The following is a 17,157-nucleotide window of genomic DNA, read 5'->3' on the forward strand; positions in this document are numbered from 1 at the left end:
TAGAAATAGTAAGTATACTGGATGTTTATTCAAAATATTATTTAATCATTTTATAAAAGTGTTTGTTGCATGCAAATAAATTAAAAAAAACGTTTGGGTTTAAAAAAAATGAAAGTAAAAAAAAAGATTTATTAATTTTCAACACACTATGTTCTACACTAAGATTATCATTTTGTCTACAAAGTAAATAAAAGACCTGTTTTATATATTTTTGTATTATTTTGTAATTTTATAAAAGCCTTTTGTCGCATGTAAATAAATAAAATAGATAGTGTCATGTTTGGAATAATAAAAAAAAAAAAGAAGAAAACGATTTATTTATTTCAACACATTTATAGCAAAGAATGTATTACAAACAATTAACTTTACTATGTTAAGTACATTCTAAACCGAATGATTCTATCTTAAGAATGTAATGTACCTTTCAGTGTGAGATGCTCATTTTAATTTTAATAGTAATAGCAAACTAAAACGTATTTATATTATTTTATCATTATATTAAAATGTGTGTCTCATGCAATAAAAAAAAAATAAAAAAAATAGTCTTGTTTGGTTAAAACATAATAAACAAGAATGATTTATTAATTTTTAGACACTTAATTACAAACATTTTTTTGTCATCACATTACAAACACTCACATCCTAATAAACCCTCTAACTTTTAGAATAATAACCTAGAAAGTGTGTTGCTCATAGAAAATAAATAATACCAATTCTTATTTATCTACTAACGCTATCACAAACAAACACATTTTAAGGCCTCGATTCCAACATCACACACAACAACTCAGGCTACATTGTTCAGTGATAGAAAAACGGTCACAGTTTCCACCAATTTTCTTATCACAAACTACAAAACCAACAGCCCTGTTGTCCTACAGATATTTAACATCACAAGCCAAATGTTTTTCACAGTGTAGATTTATTATTGTGAGTTTGAATTACTGTTTAAAGAACATTAAATGTCAGCAGGTTTGATTTAAATCCAAGAAGTGATGATGATTGTTGGGATGAAGTTGAAGAGCTGAGCAGGTTGATTTGTAGAAAATGTTCAAAGGCATTATGTGGTTTCTTTTGAGTCGTTGATGCCTTTTGGATTCTGTCTGGACTGAGGATACGGTCTACGGTGGCCCAGAGGTGCAAAACTAATTTACAAATTCTGAAATAAAATAACAATTTTCCAAAACACCTTTACAAACTCATTGAAACAAATGATATAAAACAATGAATCAAATTGACAAACTCATAAAAATAAGTTTACAATATTAGGAATGTGTTCTTTTTTTAAGAGTTTATAACTTTGCTACAGGAATTTAAAATTTTGTTACAGAGTTTGCAAATTTGTTACAGAAAATTGAATATTTGTTTGAGAGTTTGTAAACGTGTCACAGTGTTTTTCTTCTTGTTCCAGAGTTTGTAAATATGTTACAGAAAATTGCAAATTTATTTCAGAGTTTGTAAATTTGTTACAGAAAATTGCAAATTTATTTCAGAGTTTGTAAATTTGTTACAGAAAATTGTAAATTTGTTTCAGAGTTTGTAAACGTGTCACAGTGTTCTTCTTTTTGTTCCAGAGTTTGTAAATATGTTTCATAATTTTTTTTAATTTGTTTTAGAGTTTGTAAATGTGTCACAGAGTTTTTCTTTTTGTTCCAGAGTTTGTAAATATGTTTCAGAAAATTGTAAATTAGTTTCAGAGTTTGTTAACGTGTCACAGAGTTTTTCTTCTTGTTCCAGAGTTTGTAAATATGTTACAGAAAATTGTAAATGTGTTTGTAAACGTGTCAGAGTGTTTTTCTTTTTGTTCCAGAGTTTGTAAATATGTTTCAGAAAATTGTAAATTTGTTTCAGAGTTTGTTAACGTGTCACAGAGTTTTTCTTCTTGTTCCAGAGTTTGTAAATATGTTACAGAAAATTGTAAATGTGTTTGTAAACGTGTCAGAGTGTTTTTCTTTTTGTTCCAGAGTTTGTAAATATGTTTCAGAAAATTGTAAATTTGTTTCAGAGTTTGTTAACGTGTCACAGAGTTTTTCTTCTTGTTCCAGAGTTTGTAAATATGTTACAGAAAATTGCAAATTTATTTCAGAGTTTGTAAATTAGTTCCAGAAAATAGTAAATTTGTTTGAGGGTTTGTAAATGTGTCACAGAATTTGTCTTTTTGTTCCAGAGTTTGTAAATATGTTTCAGAGTTTGTATGTTTGTTTCAGAATTGGTCTATTTGTTTCAGAGTTTGTACATTTGTGTCATAGTTTGTACTTTTATGTCAGAGTGTTTACATTTGTGTCAGAGTGTTTACATTTGTATCAGAGTGTGTACATTTGTGTCAGAGTGTTTACATTTGTATCAGAGTGTGTACATTTGTGTGAGAGTGTGTACATTTGTGTGAGAGTTTATACATTTGTTCTGGACTTGCGAACAACAGTATCCAGTCTGACCTGAGAGCAGCCCTCTTAATAACACGCTACAGTATCACAACCTAATTCACCGACAACAAGTGTGTTTCTCTACACATATAAAAAAAAGATGCATTTTAGTGGGTAAAGCTGTGAAGCAGGACATCACAACGAAACTCTACTAGGATTAAATACTTTCTCCTCCTAACAGATACTCACTACACAATAAGCTCTACTACAGTTGACTGTTGTTCAGTTCATGTGTCACTCAAACACGCTGAAGAGAGGAAACTCCGAGCGGTCCGGCTGCAGCAGATCCACCAGGAAGCAGACGGTTCCAGAGAGAGACCCTCGAACAGACTGTAGACCCTCGTCATGGAGCGAGAGACACTTTTGAATTCCTCTGTGAACATGAACTCGGCGAACCTTTGTGTGAGGGGAAAATATATACATTTCATTTAAATAAATCAAGTTTGCTTACACTTCCTTCTTAGTGAAAGAGGATTAATGAAGTGGAAAACAAACATGTTAAAGCTTATTTCACACACACAAAAAAGCAAGTTAGTAAGTAATTATTTGTAAAGTGTCTTTCTCAGCCCAGGGTCACAAAGCACTAAAACAATCAAAACAATACACAGTTAAAAAACATACTAAAAGGTCAAGACAACATAGACACAAAAACACCAGCCCAAAGAAAATTAAGAAAAAGGCTGCACAAATAAAAAGGTCCTAAAAGATCATATAATTTAATATTGTTGCTGTGACTATTAACCTTGTTCCGAAGTATATAAACTAGACCTGTTCGGTCAATGTGCAAATCGATAGCAACAATTATTAACACAAATTTTTATTTTGTATGGACATTTATATAGTTGTAGATGGTTTCTGACAATCTTCCTCCCTTCCTAAACGCCAGATTCTCCAAAGACCAGAGTCGGCTCGTCTTACAGTTTTACCTTGTAAACTTTGAGACTTCCTTCTTCCCCCTATGGGACATTTGACTTTATGGTTTCTCTGGACTCTCTTTTGCTCTGACACATTTTTTTTAGCGCTTTTTTACCCATTTTAGTTTTACCCATATGTTTTATTTTGGTTATGGACTTTCTGTTATCTATTTTTGCTTTAGTTGATCACGTGTCTAGCTGCAAATTCGTTTGGGATCCCCCAGTTGGTTTCGTTATTTGGATTATTTTAACTCCGACATTGAGATAGGACTGGGCTGCCATCTTGTGGTAATTTTAAGTATTGCTCGTTGTGTATATTTGGGACTGTATCGTGTATTCAATAGTATTTTTGGGGGGATTTTGGTGCATTGTCCACCCTATATATATTAATTTCAGTAGGGGTACATGAATAAAATAAAGGCTGTGTTGTTACCTTTGTGCTCTGTAGATGTATTTGGAGTTTCCTGTGAGGCGATACAGCAGAAGTCACACCGTGACAAATGCCCGGACCCTTCTTCAGGAGACCCTTCTGCCAAACCAGTTCTCCACTGCGGATACAGGTGTCCAGGTACTGGGGCCTCTTGTTGATCATGTATGCTTTGGCGAAAAGATAGGCCACTCCTGTCGGAGAACATGCTTTCAATGTCACGCCTGAACATGATGATGAAGACGTCGAGTGTATATACCTGGAGCTCCATGACACCAGTGCACCAGCTCGTTCTCTAGTTCAATCATGGCGCCCAGCTCCGCGGGCCAGTTGCAGTTTTGCTCCTGGTTCATGAGGAAGTCGACGCTCTGCCACAACCTGGTCCTTGTCGGCGCCGCTCAGCAGGTCCTGGTAGCTCAGCAGCATCTGCAGCACCGAGGACAGGCCGTGGGCTGCGTCTGGCGGGGGGTCGGGGGGTCGCGGGGGGTCATATACATGCATCCAGGCCCTGACAGACATGCAAGGAAGCACATGCGAGAAACACGGCAATGCAAAACAAGCAAGTATTTGAGGCTCCTGTGGACGACTCTGAAAGTATATCGGTGACATCTTATCGTTGAATGGAACATTTTAAACGTTGAAGCTTTGAATTATGGAAATGTTATCATGTTTTTTAGCATTTGTTTTAGTAGTTTACAGTAGTTTAGTGTACATTTGTTTTTTATTGAATGATTTTACTTCATCATTTGTATATTGAAAGGTTTCATTTGTCTATGTTGAAAAATCTAACTTCTGCAATCCGTCATCATCAGATAACACAGTTTGAACGTGATACGTTTTTTTTAGACCACAGACATCGAAGATATTGTCTGGACAAACCTGAATTGACCTGCCACTGATTCTAAGTTGTCAAAAGGCTACGAATTAAATATTATTGAATTAGTAAAAAAACAAACATTTTTGAGTTGTTTAACTAGAACATCAAACTCTACGTATTATATATAATGCATTAATTTTGAAAATATCCGATTTTTTTTAATATATTTTTTTATCAACCTTTCATTATAGAAATAAGTTAATTACATTTTTTTTTTAACAAAAAAAAACAATAGAATTCTTAAAAGATAAACATTCAAAGTTTCAACATTTCAAAACAAATAAAAATGGATGACATATCTGTAGTCACATGGGGGGTCACCTGACCTCACCTCGATGCCCAGCTTCTGCCTGAGCACCAGGGCGGCGCACAGGTAACCCGCTCGCCCCACGAACAGCTCGTCGGAACCGCACTCCAGGAAGTTGATGGACGCACAAACCTCCCACAGGTTTCGAAATTGAGTCAGAGGTCTGACGAAGTCCTGCGAACCCTTGCAGATCGCCTTTTAGATCATCGCCGCCGCCGCGTAGATCCCGGACCCGCCCAGCAGGAAGGCGGCCCGCATGTTCCGGTTCGGCTCCGCGTCCACGTACTTCACCGAGCAGCGGGTGTTTCCTTCCATCACCGGGAGGAGAGAGAAGCTGAACCTCAGGAGATCCAGGAGAGACGAGCCAACAACATCAGGCGGTTCTGATTGGATGTCCTCGGTCCAATAGAAGACCTCGAGCTACCTATGAAATCAATACACTTGTACCTTATGTTCTGCAGTGGTCAGTACCTGGAGTCGTCTCACGAATCTAAAACCATCAACCAGAGGCTGCTGAAAACAAACAGGTGTCTTCTCACATATTTATTTTAATTTTCTGCACTTTACACAAAAAAAAAATTGACGAACGAATAACCCAACACTATCCGTTTGTCTTGAGGGTCGTAATATTGTTACGTTTGAATCTACTTAATATCTCAAGTTCTTATAGATATATAAATAAAGATTGAGAAAGATCTTGTGACTCCGTTAAATTATTTAACTATTTAAAGGGTTATTTCACCACAAAAATTCTAATTTTGCTCAGTTTCTATTCACTAAGTGGTCACGGAATATTTCAGAATCATCTGTCTCTTATTGGACTTACACATAAATATGTACGTCCATATGACGATCACGAACCCCGCCCACTTTTCATCTTCTTCTTCGTCGAAAAAGAACCAAATACCTACATACTGTTCGTCTGTAGCGTCCATCCGAAGAAAAAAAATGTAAGTCTATATTGTACTCTGGTTTGTGGCGAAAGCTAATAGGCTAACATGCTACACAGACATTTTGGTTGACAACAGTTTGGTTAATTAACGCTCAAGCTCCATGTGTAGACAGTGAACGCTATAGGAGGAATTCCAAATACAGATTTACATCACAAAGAAAAACAAATAAGTCCATAATACCAGGTGCTACTGTGGACGAGCCGACGCCAGTTCCTTGAAAAGCTGGCGTGAATAAAGGCTGGATGATTGTAGAATTGATAGCAACCGTCTACACAAGAAAGTAAAAAGGAAATATTGTGAAAATGAAATATAACTGAAGTAGAGTGTTATACTTTTGTGTTTTCATTATAATTGAATGTTTCTTTAAGAGTAGATGACAACAATAAATCTCAGCAACTGTCCATGGTGCTGAAAATAAACCTTCCATTAACTACTGTATATGTTTAATGTCTTTGTGACGGATGAACAGTAACGAAGACTAATAAATTGAAAACCTTACAAATGTGAGGCTAGAAGGTTTTTGACTTGCCAGTATAAAAGCACATCAAAAGGAAATACACTTTAACAACATCATAAATAAGAAAAGAAAAGTCATAATTACACAATAAACCAACACCACCCACCATTTCCTTTTAAAACAGATCATTCCCATCTGTGTCACCTTCAAGTACCTTCACTTTTATTCCACTTTTCCCTGTTTTGCAATGTCTGTTGCTTCACTATTTTATTATTCTATTTTTATGTTTATTTTTTCTATTTTTCTTCCATTCTGTCCTGTGTGTGCAGAAAACGGTTTAGGGTATAAAAAAAAACATAACTGATAACATGTCAAAGTCTGTATTCAATAACATTAATACAAATTAAAAATGATGTTGAATAGTTTGTCAGCGAAAACTATGAAAAATAAATATTAAATTATCTTCTCACCATGTGTGATCAAAGCATTGTCAGATCATGAAACTGTGTATGTTCTAAGGTTGTATGGGAATTAGAGATAGTCTTTTGAAATCAAGCATATTTGGAAAAAATGTGTTAATAAAAAAAAGATACAATTAATTTTGTATTTTATCCTCTTGCATTCAAAGAAGAATTCCTCTACCAGAGATTCTTTTAAGTAGACTCACTTTAGGGACCACTTGTATCATTGTTGGTCCTGTATTTTATATAAAGATTGTATTTATTAATTTAGTTTAAAAAAAACAGAAAGTATACATTTGGTACAAAGTGCATGAAAGGGAAGACTTTCTGCTGCAGTGCTCACTGAGCTGACATTATTCATATATTTGATCAAAAAGTATCTTCTGGAGTTGACAGCTGTTCTGGTCCTTTGTTCGCGACTTCCCTCGAGAGCTGCTGTTTTCTCTTTGATAACCTCAATCAGTTTCATAAAAGGGGGTAAAAGTCTCTCTCTCTCTCTCTCTCTCTCTGAGCTCCTCCGCCGTGAAAAGTTTTTAACACAACTTCCATGAAAATGGACACAAGGAAGAAACGAGCACTTTTTTCATCAGTTTATTGAATTAGCATTTAAATTGAAATTGGGATTGAAACCCTTTGAGATAAATGGTTAGCAAGTCTCACATCGCACGTCCTCACCAGTAGATGAAAAGGATCTTCCTCGGTGCAGTGTGAGAATTGAAAGTTTCTTTCACTTTTTTTTATTTTTTATTGTCATTATTTTTTATTGAAGATGTCAAAAACACACTGTTTTAATAATCAATTCATTTTCTTTTTCCCTAAACCAATATACAACAAAATAGTAATACTTTATAGTAATAGTCAGCACTTTGGTTTATTTTTTAGCTTCAGGACTTAGACATTTTAGAGATTTCGGTCCCTTTTTTGTGATTATTTTGTGTCTCTCATGAGATCAAAGATCATGTAGAAACTAACTATTTTATTTTGTATCTATCTATCTATCTATCTGTCTGTCTGTCTGTCTGTCTGTCTGTCTGACTATCTATCCATCTATCTATCTATCTATCTATCTATCTATCTATCTATCTATCTATCTATCTATCTATCTATCTATCTATCTATCTATCTATCTATCTATCTATCTATCTATCTATCTATCTATCTATCTATCTATCTATCTATCTATCTATCTATCTATCTATCTATCTATCTATCTATCTATCTATCTATCTATCTATCTATCTATCTATCTATCTATCTATCTATCTATCTATCTATCTATCTATCTATCTATCTATCTATCTATCTATCTATCTATCTATCTATCTATCTATCTATCTATCCATCCATCCATCCATCCATCCATCCATCCATCCATCCATCCATCCATCCATCCATCCATCCATCCATCCATCCATCCATCCATCCATCCATCCATCCATCCATCCATCCATCCATCCATCTATCCGTCTGTCTGTCTGTCTGTCTGTCTGTCTGTCTGTCTGTCTGTCTGTCTGTCTGTCTGTCTGTCAATCTATCTGTCTGTGTGTCTGTCCGTCGGTTTTTACTATCAATTTGAAAATACTGGAATTAAAACAATAATTGAGGAAGCTTTTGAGTTTTTTTTTTAGCAAAACTGCAGTTTAGAGAGAGAGGAAAAGAGAAAGAAAAACAGTGGGTGATAACGAGAGAGAGAGAGAGAGAGAGAGAGAGATAACTGAAATTATAATTGGATAGATAAATATATTTATTTCTCTGATTTGAAGTTGCGTAAAATGACGCTGATCTCCACATAAAAACCATCAGCGCGCAAACCTCCTCGTAGTTCTGATCTCCTGTCAGCAAACATGTCTCTGAGCGACTCTTTCATCTCAAACCCCGACCTAGTTCTGAACGTGTCCAGGCTGCAGTGGGAGTCCACCACCTCGGAATACCAGCTCCGGTACCACATCTGGCTGCCCGGTCTGGGCATCGCTGCCGTCTACGGGCTCCTGATCGTGGCGGGTCTGGTGGGCAACGTGACGCTGATGAAGACCTGCCTGCTGGTCCGGTCCATGAGGACGGTGCCGAACTTGTTTCTGTCCAGCCTGGCTCTCGGGGACGTGCTGCTGCTGGTCACCTGCGCCCCAGTGGACGCCAGCCGGTACCTGGTGGACCAGTGGATCTTTGGCAGGCTGGGATGTAAACTCATCCCCTTCATCCAGCTCGCCTCTGTGGGGGTCTCTGTGTTCACCCTCACCGCCCTCTCCGCGGACCGGTACCGACGTCGTCCTCTCACTTTACACTTAATAATTCACTTCAATCTTTAATCCCATCGGATTTAACGCATCAAGATATCATTTAAACATTTTACTCTTAATATATTATATTAAAAATATATATTAAGTAACTACAAGTTTAATTTGTGAATCATTCTTACATTCAACATTGAAATATTTATTTAAATAAAGGAAATACTTTCCTCTCTTTTTAAACTTTTTACTTTGAATGAACTAGTTCAATCCTGTTTAATTAAAAGACACTTCAACAATAAAAAACAAACATTTCAAGTCAAAATATATATATATCCATACAAACACAAATATCAGAAACCTTTGTTATTTTAATATTACAGAACATCTTGTTCCATCATTTTGTGGTGGCATTACAGAATAATATAATTAAATAATTTGAATTAAATGAAAATATTTTAATAACATAACGTAAATTAAATGAAATTAGAGACATAAGCATGACATGGAAAATAAAATAATAATTTTAAGGTATAAATAATTTAAAACATTAAATTAAATTCATAATCCAGACTTCAGTCGTGTAGAAAGACTTAAATACCGAGTATTTAATTAAGAATGAATAAGGTGAAACAGACATTTTGGTTATTGAATGTCTTATATTTTTATATCTTATTAATATTTGTATTTAAACAAAGGGTGATCCACACATCGTCAATTTTAGTCAATACAAGTTTAATATCGAGAAATATACATTTAATATTTCTAAATTGTATTGTGGGTTTTACTAATGAATGTATTTTTTTAATACATCATTTATAATTTGCAAAACCAAAATGCCTTTTTTTTTTTTAATGATATAATTCGAATTTGTGAATCAGCGATTAGACGGATTCGTACCTTAAAACTGGTGTAGTTTTTAACTTCCTTCGCACAAAAAACAATTCACATTATATCCACTAGATGGGAGTGTTGTTATAAGCATTGCAAAGGTATTGAGAATCAGGAACTTTTATTGCCAGTGTTGTAAACACAACATGGATGACAAAAAAGGATGAACAATTATAACACACAAAATAAACAATAGAAACACCAAGGCAGCCATTCTAGACACAACAAGAAACATTTGACACTGTTCTTTATCTACGGAGCCGCAGAAATTATATAGTAAAATAAAGAATTGTGGTGACGATTTAATATGTATTAGTAGTGATGGTCTGATGACGCTTCATGAAGCAGTGTCATTATGTTCAGAGTCCACTAGATGTCTAGACTATTTTCCTTTGTTTTTAACAACTGTTCAAAGAAAAATCACATAATTTTTGAACTGATGGCGCCACCTACTGACCTCTGAACCACATGACACTGTTTCATGAAGCTTCACCAACACATCACTATTTATCAGTATCAGTAGAAAATGTAGCAGCGTCAAATGTTTGTTGTTGTGTCTTACCTAGTGATGCCTCAGTTGTATCATGATACAGTGTCTTAATTTAAAAGGCCACTAGATGTCACTAGCTGGTTTAAAATTTTTGGCTCTGATCTACTAACTCAATGAAACCTGGCATAGTTTTTCCGAGAGTGCCATCTAGTGGTATTTCAAACTGTATCATGATACAGGATCAACTGCTTCATGAACCCCCATCACTATCCACTAAGCTTATAATAACACCGCCCTCTAGTGTCGATGACGAACATTCACGAGACAAGAGATAACCCTAGGTTTCTTCTGTAGCTACAGGGCGATCGTGCGACCGCTCCACCTCCAGAACTCCACCCTCAGCTTCGTTCTGCGAGCCGGCGCCATCTGGCTGCTCTCCGTCACCCTTGCCATTCCCGAGGCCGTCTTCTCGGACCTCCGCACCTTCACCAACGTCTACACCAACGAGACGTTCGTCACCTGCGCCCCCTACCCTCAGGCGGGGGGACTGCACCCCAAGATGCACTCCACCGCCTCCTTCCTCGTCTTCTACGTCGTCCCCCTCTTCGTGATCTCCGTCTACTACTTCTTTATCGCTCGCAGTCTGATGAGGTCTGCGGACCTCCCTGCTGAGGGCCATGTGCAGAAACAAGTGAGTCTCTGTGGAATATTTACATTAAATAAATGATTTAACCATGTGTTGTTTACTTCTATCTGCGTTAGTATTCATTTTTAATTAGTTTATTTAATGTGATCTGTTGGAATTATTTACATTTAAATTAAGTTTATTAAAACTTCTGTATTAATATTTGGAGCATTAATGGTCGAATGTAACATTTAAAATGTTAAAAACGTTGATTTTTATTATTGAAATGTTTTGTTAAGCAGCGGAACAATTTTTGTTGAATTTGTTGAAGTAGAATTGGTTTTAATTTGAGTTGATAATGTTATAATTGAAAGTTAGAATTGGCTGGGGGTGTTTTTTTTATAATAGAATTTATAAAAATCTAATATTTTCAAGATAAAGGTGTAATGTTTACACATAGAGCGCAGTGTTCTAATTCAAAATAATTCAAAAATAAATGTTCAATATATTTTCTTAAACATTTTTTTATTCAGTGTTGTCTGATAGCACTATTTTTATATTGCATTTTAAACATTTAAGAATTATAAATAATGTTATAGAATTACAATATCACACTCTGTGTAAATTCTTTTATTTTGAAAATAGTCGATTTTTCAAATGATATTATGAAAAATTCTAATGCCACCAATATAGTCCCATGGTGATGGTCTGATGAAGCTTCATGAAACAGTGTCATTACTTTCGGAGTCCACTAGATGGCGGTCTCTGTACAATTTTCCCTTTGTTTTGAACAACTGTTCTAATGAAACATCACATCATTAAACTGATGGCGCCACCTACTGACCTCTAAACAACACTGCTTCATGAAGCTTCATCAACACATCACTACTATTTTTTGTCCCACTTCAGATCAGATCCCGCCAGCGTCTGGCCAAGACCGTGCTGGTGTTCGTCGGCCTGTTCGCGGCGTGCTGGCTGCCCAGTCACGTGATCTACCTGTACCGCTCGTACCACTACGACACCGTGGACACCTCGCTGGGTCACTTCGTGGCCAGCGTGTGCGCTCGCATCCTGGCCTTCGCCAACTCCTGCGTCAACCCCTTCGCCCTCTACCTGATGAGCAAGAACTTCCGTAAGCAGTTTAAGAAGCAGCTGCTGTGCTTGAACCAGGGGCGCCGACCGGCGAGCAGCCAGAACCGCAGCAACACTCGGACCACCACCGTCTGATTGTTCTGATGGAGATTCCCGGGACTGGGAGGACGCGAAAGAAAGGTCAAGGTCAAGGAAAACCTTTTTTTTTTAAGGGCCCATCTTAGACGTGACATGAATCCGAGACTCAACCTTTGAATTTTTTGACACCACATTTTAGCTCATTAAGACGCTTTTTAGCCCTTGTTTTATCTCAGGGTCAAATTGACCCAAAAGCCTGAAAACAAATGTGTTTGTGGTATCCCTTGTGTTAACACTGGGTCAAGGTGAACTATCTCCACCACTGCATATGTATTTTTGAAAGCCAGGCCACAAACTTTTTTTCCAGGCTCCGGGTCAGCTTGACCCTGAGACTAAATTTAAGGTGGATTAGTGTGTTTGACCTTTGACATTAAGGAAATCTCAACACATTTTTTAACTACTAGTACTGCCCATACCAGACATTTATCAAAGCGCAAAAACTTTTTTTCATCATCATCATCTTTTGCGACATGAGTGACAATAAATTCAATTAAATATATTAAGTAGAACCAAAGATGAAGTCGCCCAAAAGTAATGTTCAGGTCAAACTGATAAATAAGTGCTGCAAATAATCAATTTTTGACAATTTATTCCATCATTAATGTTATGAGTGTCCATATATACTGTTTAACTTAAATAAATTATAGATAATAAAGAATTGTGACTTGAATTGTAGTGGAATCCATGTCAGTTGATGTAGCATTGGATGCTAACTGAGCTACACGTTAGCATATATTATGTTGCTGTATATGAACAGTTATTTGAGCGCCATTCCTTAAAAGTATATTCATTTTATTATTTAATAAATATATATATATAATGAGTGTATTGAAACGGAAATGTTATATTTTTGTTTTTCACTACGTCCAACAAGCTAATGCTAACATCTAGTTTATGCTACACGCATGTTTCTTTAAACTGTATTCAAGAAATGTTTACTACTGTTTCATATATTTGTGACCTGTATCCGTTATGTTTGTACTAACTAAATGCATAAAAATTGTTGCTTGCTGGTTTATTTTATTTGATATTTGGCTGGCTAAATATTTAGGACCCATCATTCTGAGTTATATGCAGTAAATAATGCAATATCCAAACAAAACCAAAAGCAAGAAAACGTATCCAGCTTTAAAAACAAACATTAAACCTAAATAAAATACAAATTTGATTATTTTGTCACTTTATTCGTATAGAACAGTGATAAGAAATATATATATTGACATCACTATGAAGCAAAGTCATTACGTTGCTGCTTTAAAGAATATATATTTCACAATAAAACAACAAGCTATAAAAATGTATGTCGATTTCACGTTAATAAAAGTACAAAAGTGTGACTAAATATATTTACAGAAACAGGAGAAAAAAAAGTGTTTCATCTGTAAAGGACAAAATCACTGATACTGTGAGGAAGAAAGAGACTTGAGGCTTTTGGGAAGCGACTCCTTCCCAGACTTCTGCGGATACCCAGGCGACACAGCTGAGACAGCAGGCAGGGCGCTGACGGGGAACAAAACAAAACAAAACAGAGTTTTAAAAAAACACACACATCCCTGTTGTGTTTTTAGGTCGTTCAAACACACCTCTGGATTGAAGGGCGGCTCTCGCTGCTGTGTTTGGTTCCGTCAGACCCAGAGGAGTCTTCCCGTCACAGTTCTTGCGACACTCGTCAGCTCCGAACTCCAGCAGGAGGTCCAGCACACCGGGGTCTCCTGCTCCGGCAGCAGCGTGAAGAGGGGATTCTAACCCACAACCCAGGCCGACGTCAGCTCCTGACAACAACACCAGGACCAGGTTAAAGAAAAAAAGATTTCCAAAAAGCAAAATAATAATTAAAAATGTTATAAAAAGTAATTATTTATTCAATGATATTAACGATAAATAAGTAGTTTGAAAGATATATTTTTATTATATTATAAAAACTAAAATCATTGTTAATCTTATTAACCCCTAATTTTCTTCTGCAAATTTAATACCAAAAATTTAAATTTTAGAAATATTTTCTAAATTTCTTTTTCTGATGAACTTACATTCGATTTTTTTTCTATTGTTATTTTTCGTTATAATCGTTGGTTCTAATTCAATATTTACCTGGCATGGTTAAAGATACAGAAATATATCAGACTTTTTTCCATATTCAACACAGCTTTGTCAATTTTTCTCTCCATTCTTTAATTTTTTTAGGCTTTGAAGTAATATTAACATAGTTATTTTATGGTTTATATTTCAATAAAGTATGTATACAATCAAATCGTTTTTTTTAACATGTGTATATCATCTGGGTTTGTTCATTTTTGTGTTGCAATTTAACCTCTGGCCACTGGTTGGCAGCAGTTTTACATCCTCCTCAGCTAAAGGAACAATAAAATCCTGAGAGATCCCGTCAATGACTGAGGACAAGAGGATACAGCAACTCTATCGACACATTCTGGTTTTAAAACAAATGAAAGCAGTTACGACTTCGTCAAGAGTCATGTGGTCTGTAAATTCTGCAACACCAGAGTCAAGTACTCCGACAATACTACACATAGATTCTTGTTACTACGATATATCGTGATACGTATCATATCACAAGATTCTTGCCAATACGCACCTCCACTGACCATTAATAAAATTTTATATTAGCATTACACACAATTACAACCAGTTAAGTGTGTACTTACCGAGGTGTAGCAGTAGATCCACACAACTACCAGCAGAACCCCTGCAGGCGGAGTAGAGCGGCGTCCCAACCGCTGGAAGCTGCAGATCCACATCAGCTCCGTGAGCCAGCAGCAGCTCCAGACACTCTCTGTGATCTGAACAACATTAACTTTAGCTTCACCCTCTGTCCGTGGAGAGTTGCATCACAAACCTTTCTCAGCGGCTTCGTGGACGGGTGAAGTCCGGGGGTGGCTGGAGAAGATGGAGGCCTGGTGTTCCAGCAGCAGTCGGACACATGCAGCACTTCCACTCCTGCAGGAGAAGAAGAGAGCCATCGCTCCATCTGAGGTCATGATGTTGACCTGAGAAAAATGAGCAGCTTTTATGAGTATCAGTCAGAATATTTAACACATTTTTAGATGTTGAAACGTTGAATTTCTTTATTGAAATGTTGTTGGTTTTTTTTTAAATATTTTTATTATTGAATTTAAAAAATCCTAATTAACTTTTTATTTACACATTCTTTTATTTTCTAATTTCAATAAATCAAAAATAAATGTTCTTAATTCAACATTTTTAATGTGTTACCTTTTATATTCAACATTGGGTGGTGGCACACTTTTACTTATATTTGTATATGCTATATATTATATATAATATATATAATAATTGAAAGGGCTACAAATAAAAACTATAGACTTTAGAAAATTATTTTTTTTAATGATTATTGAAATTAAAATGTTGAACTTCATGTTTAAAAACTAAATAATTAAATTAGAAAATAATCCGTTTTTAAAATGTAATAATCATAATTTTAAAAAAAGGAAAAATTCTACCGTTAAATAAAAAAAAAAAATCATTCATTTAATTTGTTAAAAAAAAATCAAAGCAAATAAAGCAATAAAAGCAAAATTCTAATTTTCTATAGACAGACAAAAAGTGAGGAAAAATATGTGTTGTATTTTTAATTCAGTATTGTCTGGTGGCACTATCTCACCAACATTTTTATTTAATTTAATTTAAAGGGCTACGAATTCAAGAATGTTGAATTAATAATTTAGTAATTATTTGAATCAGAATATAAAACTCAATGTAAAACTTTTTTTAAAAAACGTCCATTTTTTAAAATTCATTATTAAAAACAAAACAATTGTACCTTTCAATATAAAAGATGAATTAGTTCAATTGATTAAACAAAGCAAATAACAAAGGCTACGACGAAAAAATATTGAATTTAGAAAATGTATTGTTTTGAGCTTGAAATTAGATTTTTTTTTTATTAAATATAATTATTTAAAATAATTCTACCTTTTAATATAGAAATAATATAATTCAATTTTTCCAAAAATTGAAAATAAAATGTTGTAAAAACATTTCAGTAAAAAAATGTTAAGTTCAAATTGAAAACAAGAAAGTGCATTAAAACATATTTAATGGAGAACTTACGTTTGCTCCGTGCTCCACCAGGAACTTGGCGCAGGCGTAGTTTCCCCTGAGACAGGCTTCATGAAGCGGCGAGACCTGGTCCAGAGTGACCGTGTTCACATGGAACCCCTGAAGGAATGACACAAGTTAAATGTGGGTCGCCCCAAAAATACATACACACTGAGTCAGAATCCTCTTTACCCGAGCGACCAGCGACCTCAGGTGCAGCAGTCGACCCTGGAAGGCGGCTTCATGCAGAGGCGTGCGATCAGACCAGACTTCTGTGACACAAGATCTCATCAACACAAAGAGTTTCAACACAAACTAACTTCTCTAGGAGTCTCACCGGCCATGAGGGGGTTACACATGAGTCCATTGAAGACCAGGGACGCCCAGGGTTGAGACTGTGAAACCTCGACTGCAGCCATGATCACAGTGACTGTTGAGATGCTCAGACCTGAGTCTGACCTCTCGGTTTTTATCTGCACAACCCCCCCCCCCCCATCCAGGATCTCCTTCCCCACACAAGTCCAGACATCAGTGCATAACAAAAGGGGGGGACACACCTTGAGAAGTACATGCTAATGTGTGTGTTATGGTTGTTTCGGGGGTTGAAGTGGAACACATTAGGTTTCTCATGTAAATACTCTCTTGGTTTTCCTGATTCAACAAATATTTATGATTCCAAATCTTCAATATGTGTTTGTGTATCAGTTTACTGCGTCACCGGTAGTTCCTTTGACCCTGGCTTACTGGGAACCATCAGGATATAATGGAATCAATGAAGATTTAAAAACAAACACTTT

At 35.7% G+C, this 17,157-nt stretch overlaps 2 protein-coding genes and 1 pseudogene across 2 annotated transcripts; 1 reads left to right on the forward strand and 2 right to left on the reverse strand.

Annotated features, from left to right (window-relative positions):
* Positions 1 to 2,657: 2,657 nt before the first annotated feature.
* LOC148068538 (lanC-like protein 3) lies at positions 2,658 to 5,263 on the reverse strand (annotated as a pseudogene).
* A 3,400-nt stretch (positions 5,264 to 8,663) lies between these two features.
* Positions 8,664 to 12,280, forward strand: LOC148068539 (gastrin-releasing peptide receptor-like). Its single transcript, XM_087804637.1, has 3 exons — positions 8,664 to 9,073; positions 10,783 to 11,119; positions 11,963 to 12,280. Exons 1-3 carry the CDS (start codon positions 8,664 to 8,666, stop codon positions 12,278 to 12,280), a joined length of 1,065 nt encoding a protein of 354 aa, XP_087660763.1.
* A 1,378-nt stretch (positions 12,281 to 13,658) lies between these two features.
* On the reverse strand, positions 13,659 to 16,779 carry asb11 (ankyrin repeat and SOCS box containing 11). The gene is made up of 7 exons (XM_087804657.1): positions 16,698 to 16,779; positions 16,553 to 16,632; positions 16,373 to 16,480; positions 15,138 to 15,288; positions 14,947 to 15,081; positions 13,867 to 14,055; positions 13,659 to 13,783 (listed from the first exon to the last, which is right to left on the reverse strand). The coding sequence occupies exons 1-7, from the start codon at positions 16,777 to 16,779 to the stop codon at positions 13,659 to 13,661; spliced, it is 870 nt and encodes a 289-aa protein (XP_087660783.1).
* Positions 16,780 to 17,157: the final 378 nt, after the last annotated feature.

The sequence above is a fragment of the Callionymus lyra genome, chromosome 12, assembly GCF_982586985.1.
Source record: "Callionymus lyra chromosome 12, fCalLyr1.hap1.1, whole genome shotgun sequence".
NCBI classification, from domain to species: domain Eukaryota; kingdom Metazoa; phylum Chordata; class Actinopteri; order Syngnathiformes; family Callionymidae; genus Callionymus; species Callionymus lyra.

What these genes read in the sequence shown, in the direction of transcription:
- LOC148068539 (XM_087804637.1), top strand. Translation starts at nt 8,664, where the DNA reads ATGTCTCTGAGCGACTCTTTCATCTCAAACCCCGACCTAGTTCTGAAC. An exon ending in ACCGCCCTCTCCGCGGACCG is followed by an intron (nt 9,074 to 10,782) that starts GTACCGACGTCG and finishes TTTCTTCTGTAG; the next exon opens with CTACAGGGCGATCGTGCGAC. An exon ending in AGGGCCATGTGCAGAAACAA is followed by an intron (nt 11,120 to 11,962) that starts GTGAGTCTCTGT and finishes GTCCCACTTCAG; the next exon opens with ATCAGATCCCGCCAGCGTCT.
- asb11 (XM_087804657.1), bottom strand. Translation starts at nt 16,779, where the DNA reads ATGGCTGCAGTCGAGGTTTCACAGTCTCAACCCTGGGCGTCCCTGGTC. An exon ending in GGATCTACTGCTACACCTCG is followed by an intron (nt 14,056 to 14,946) that starts GTAAGTACACAC and finishes TGTTGTTGTCAG; the next exon opens with GAGCTGACGTCGGCCTGGGT. An exon ending in AGCCGCCCTTCAATCCAGAG is followed by an intron (nt 13,784 to 13,866) that starts GTGTGTTTGAAC and finishes GTTCCCCGTCAG; the next exon opens with CGCCCTGCCTGCTGTCTCAG.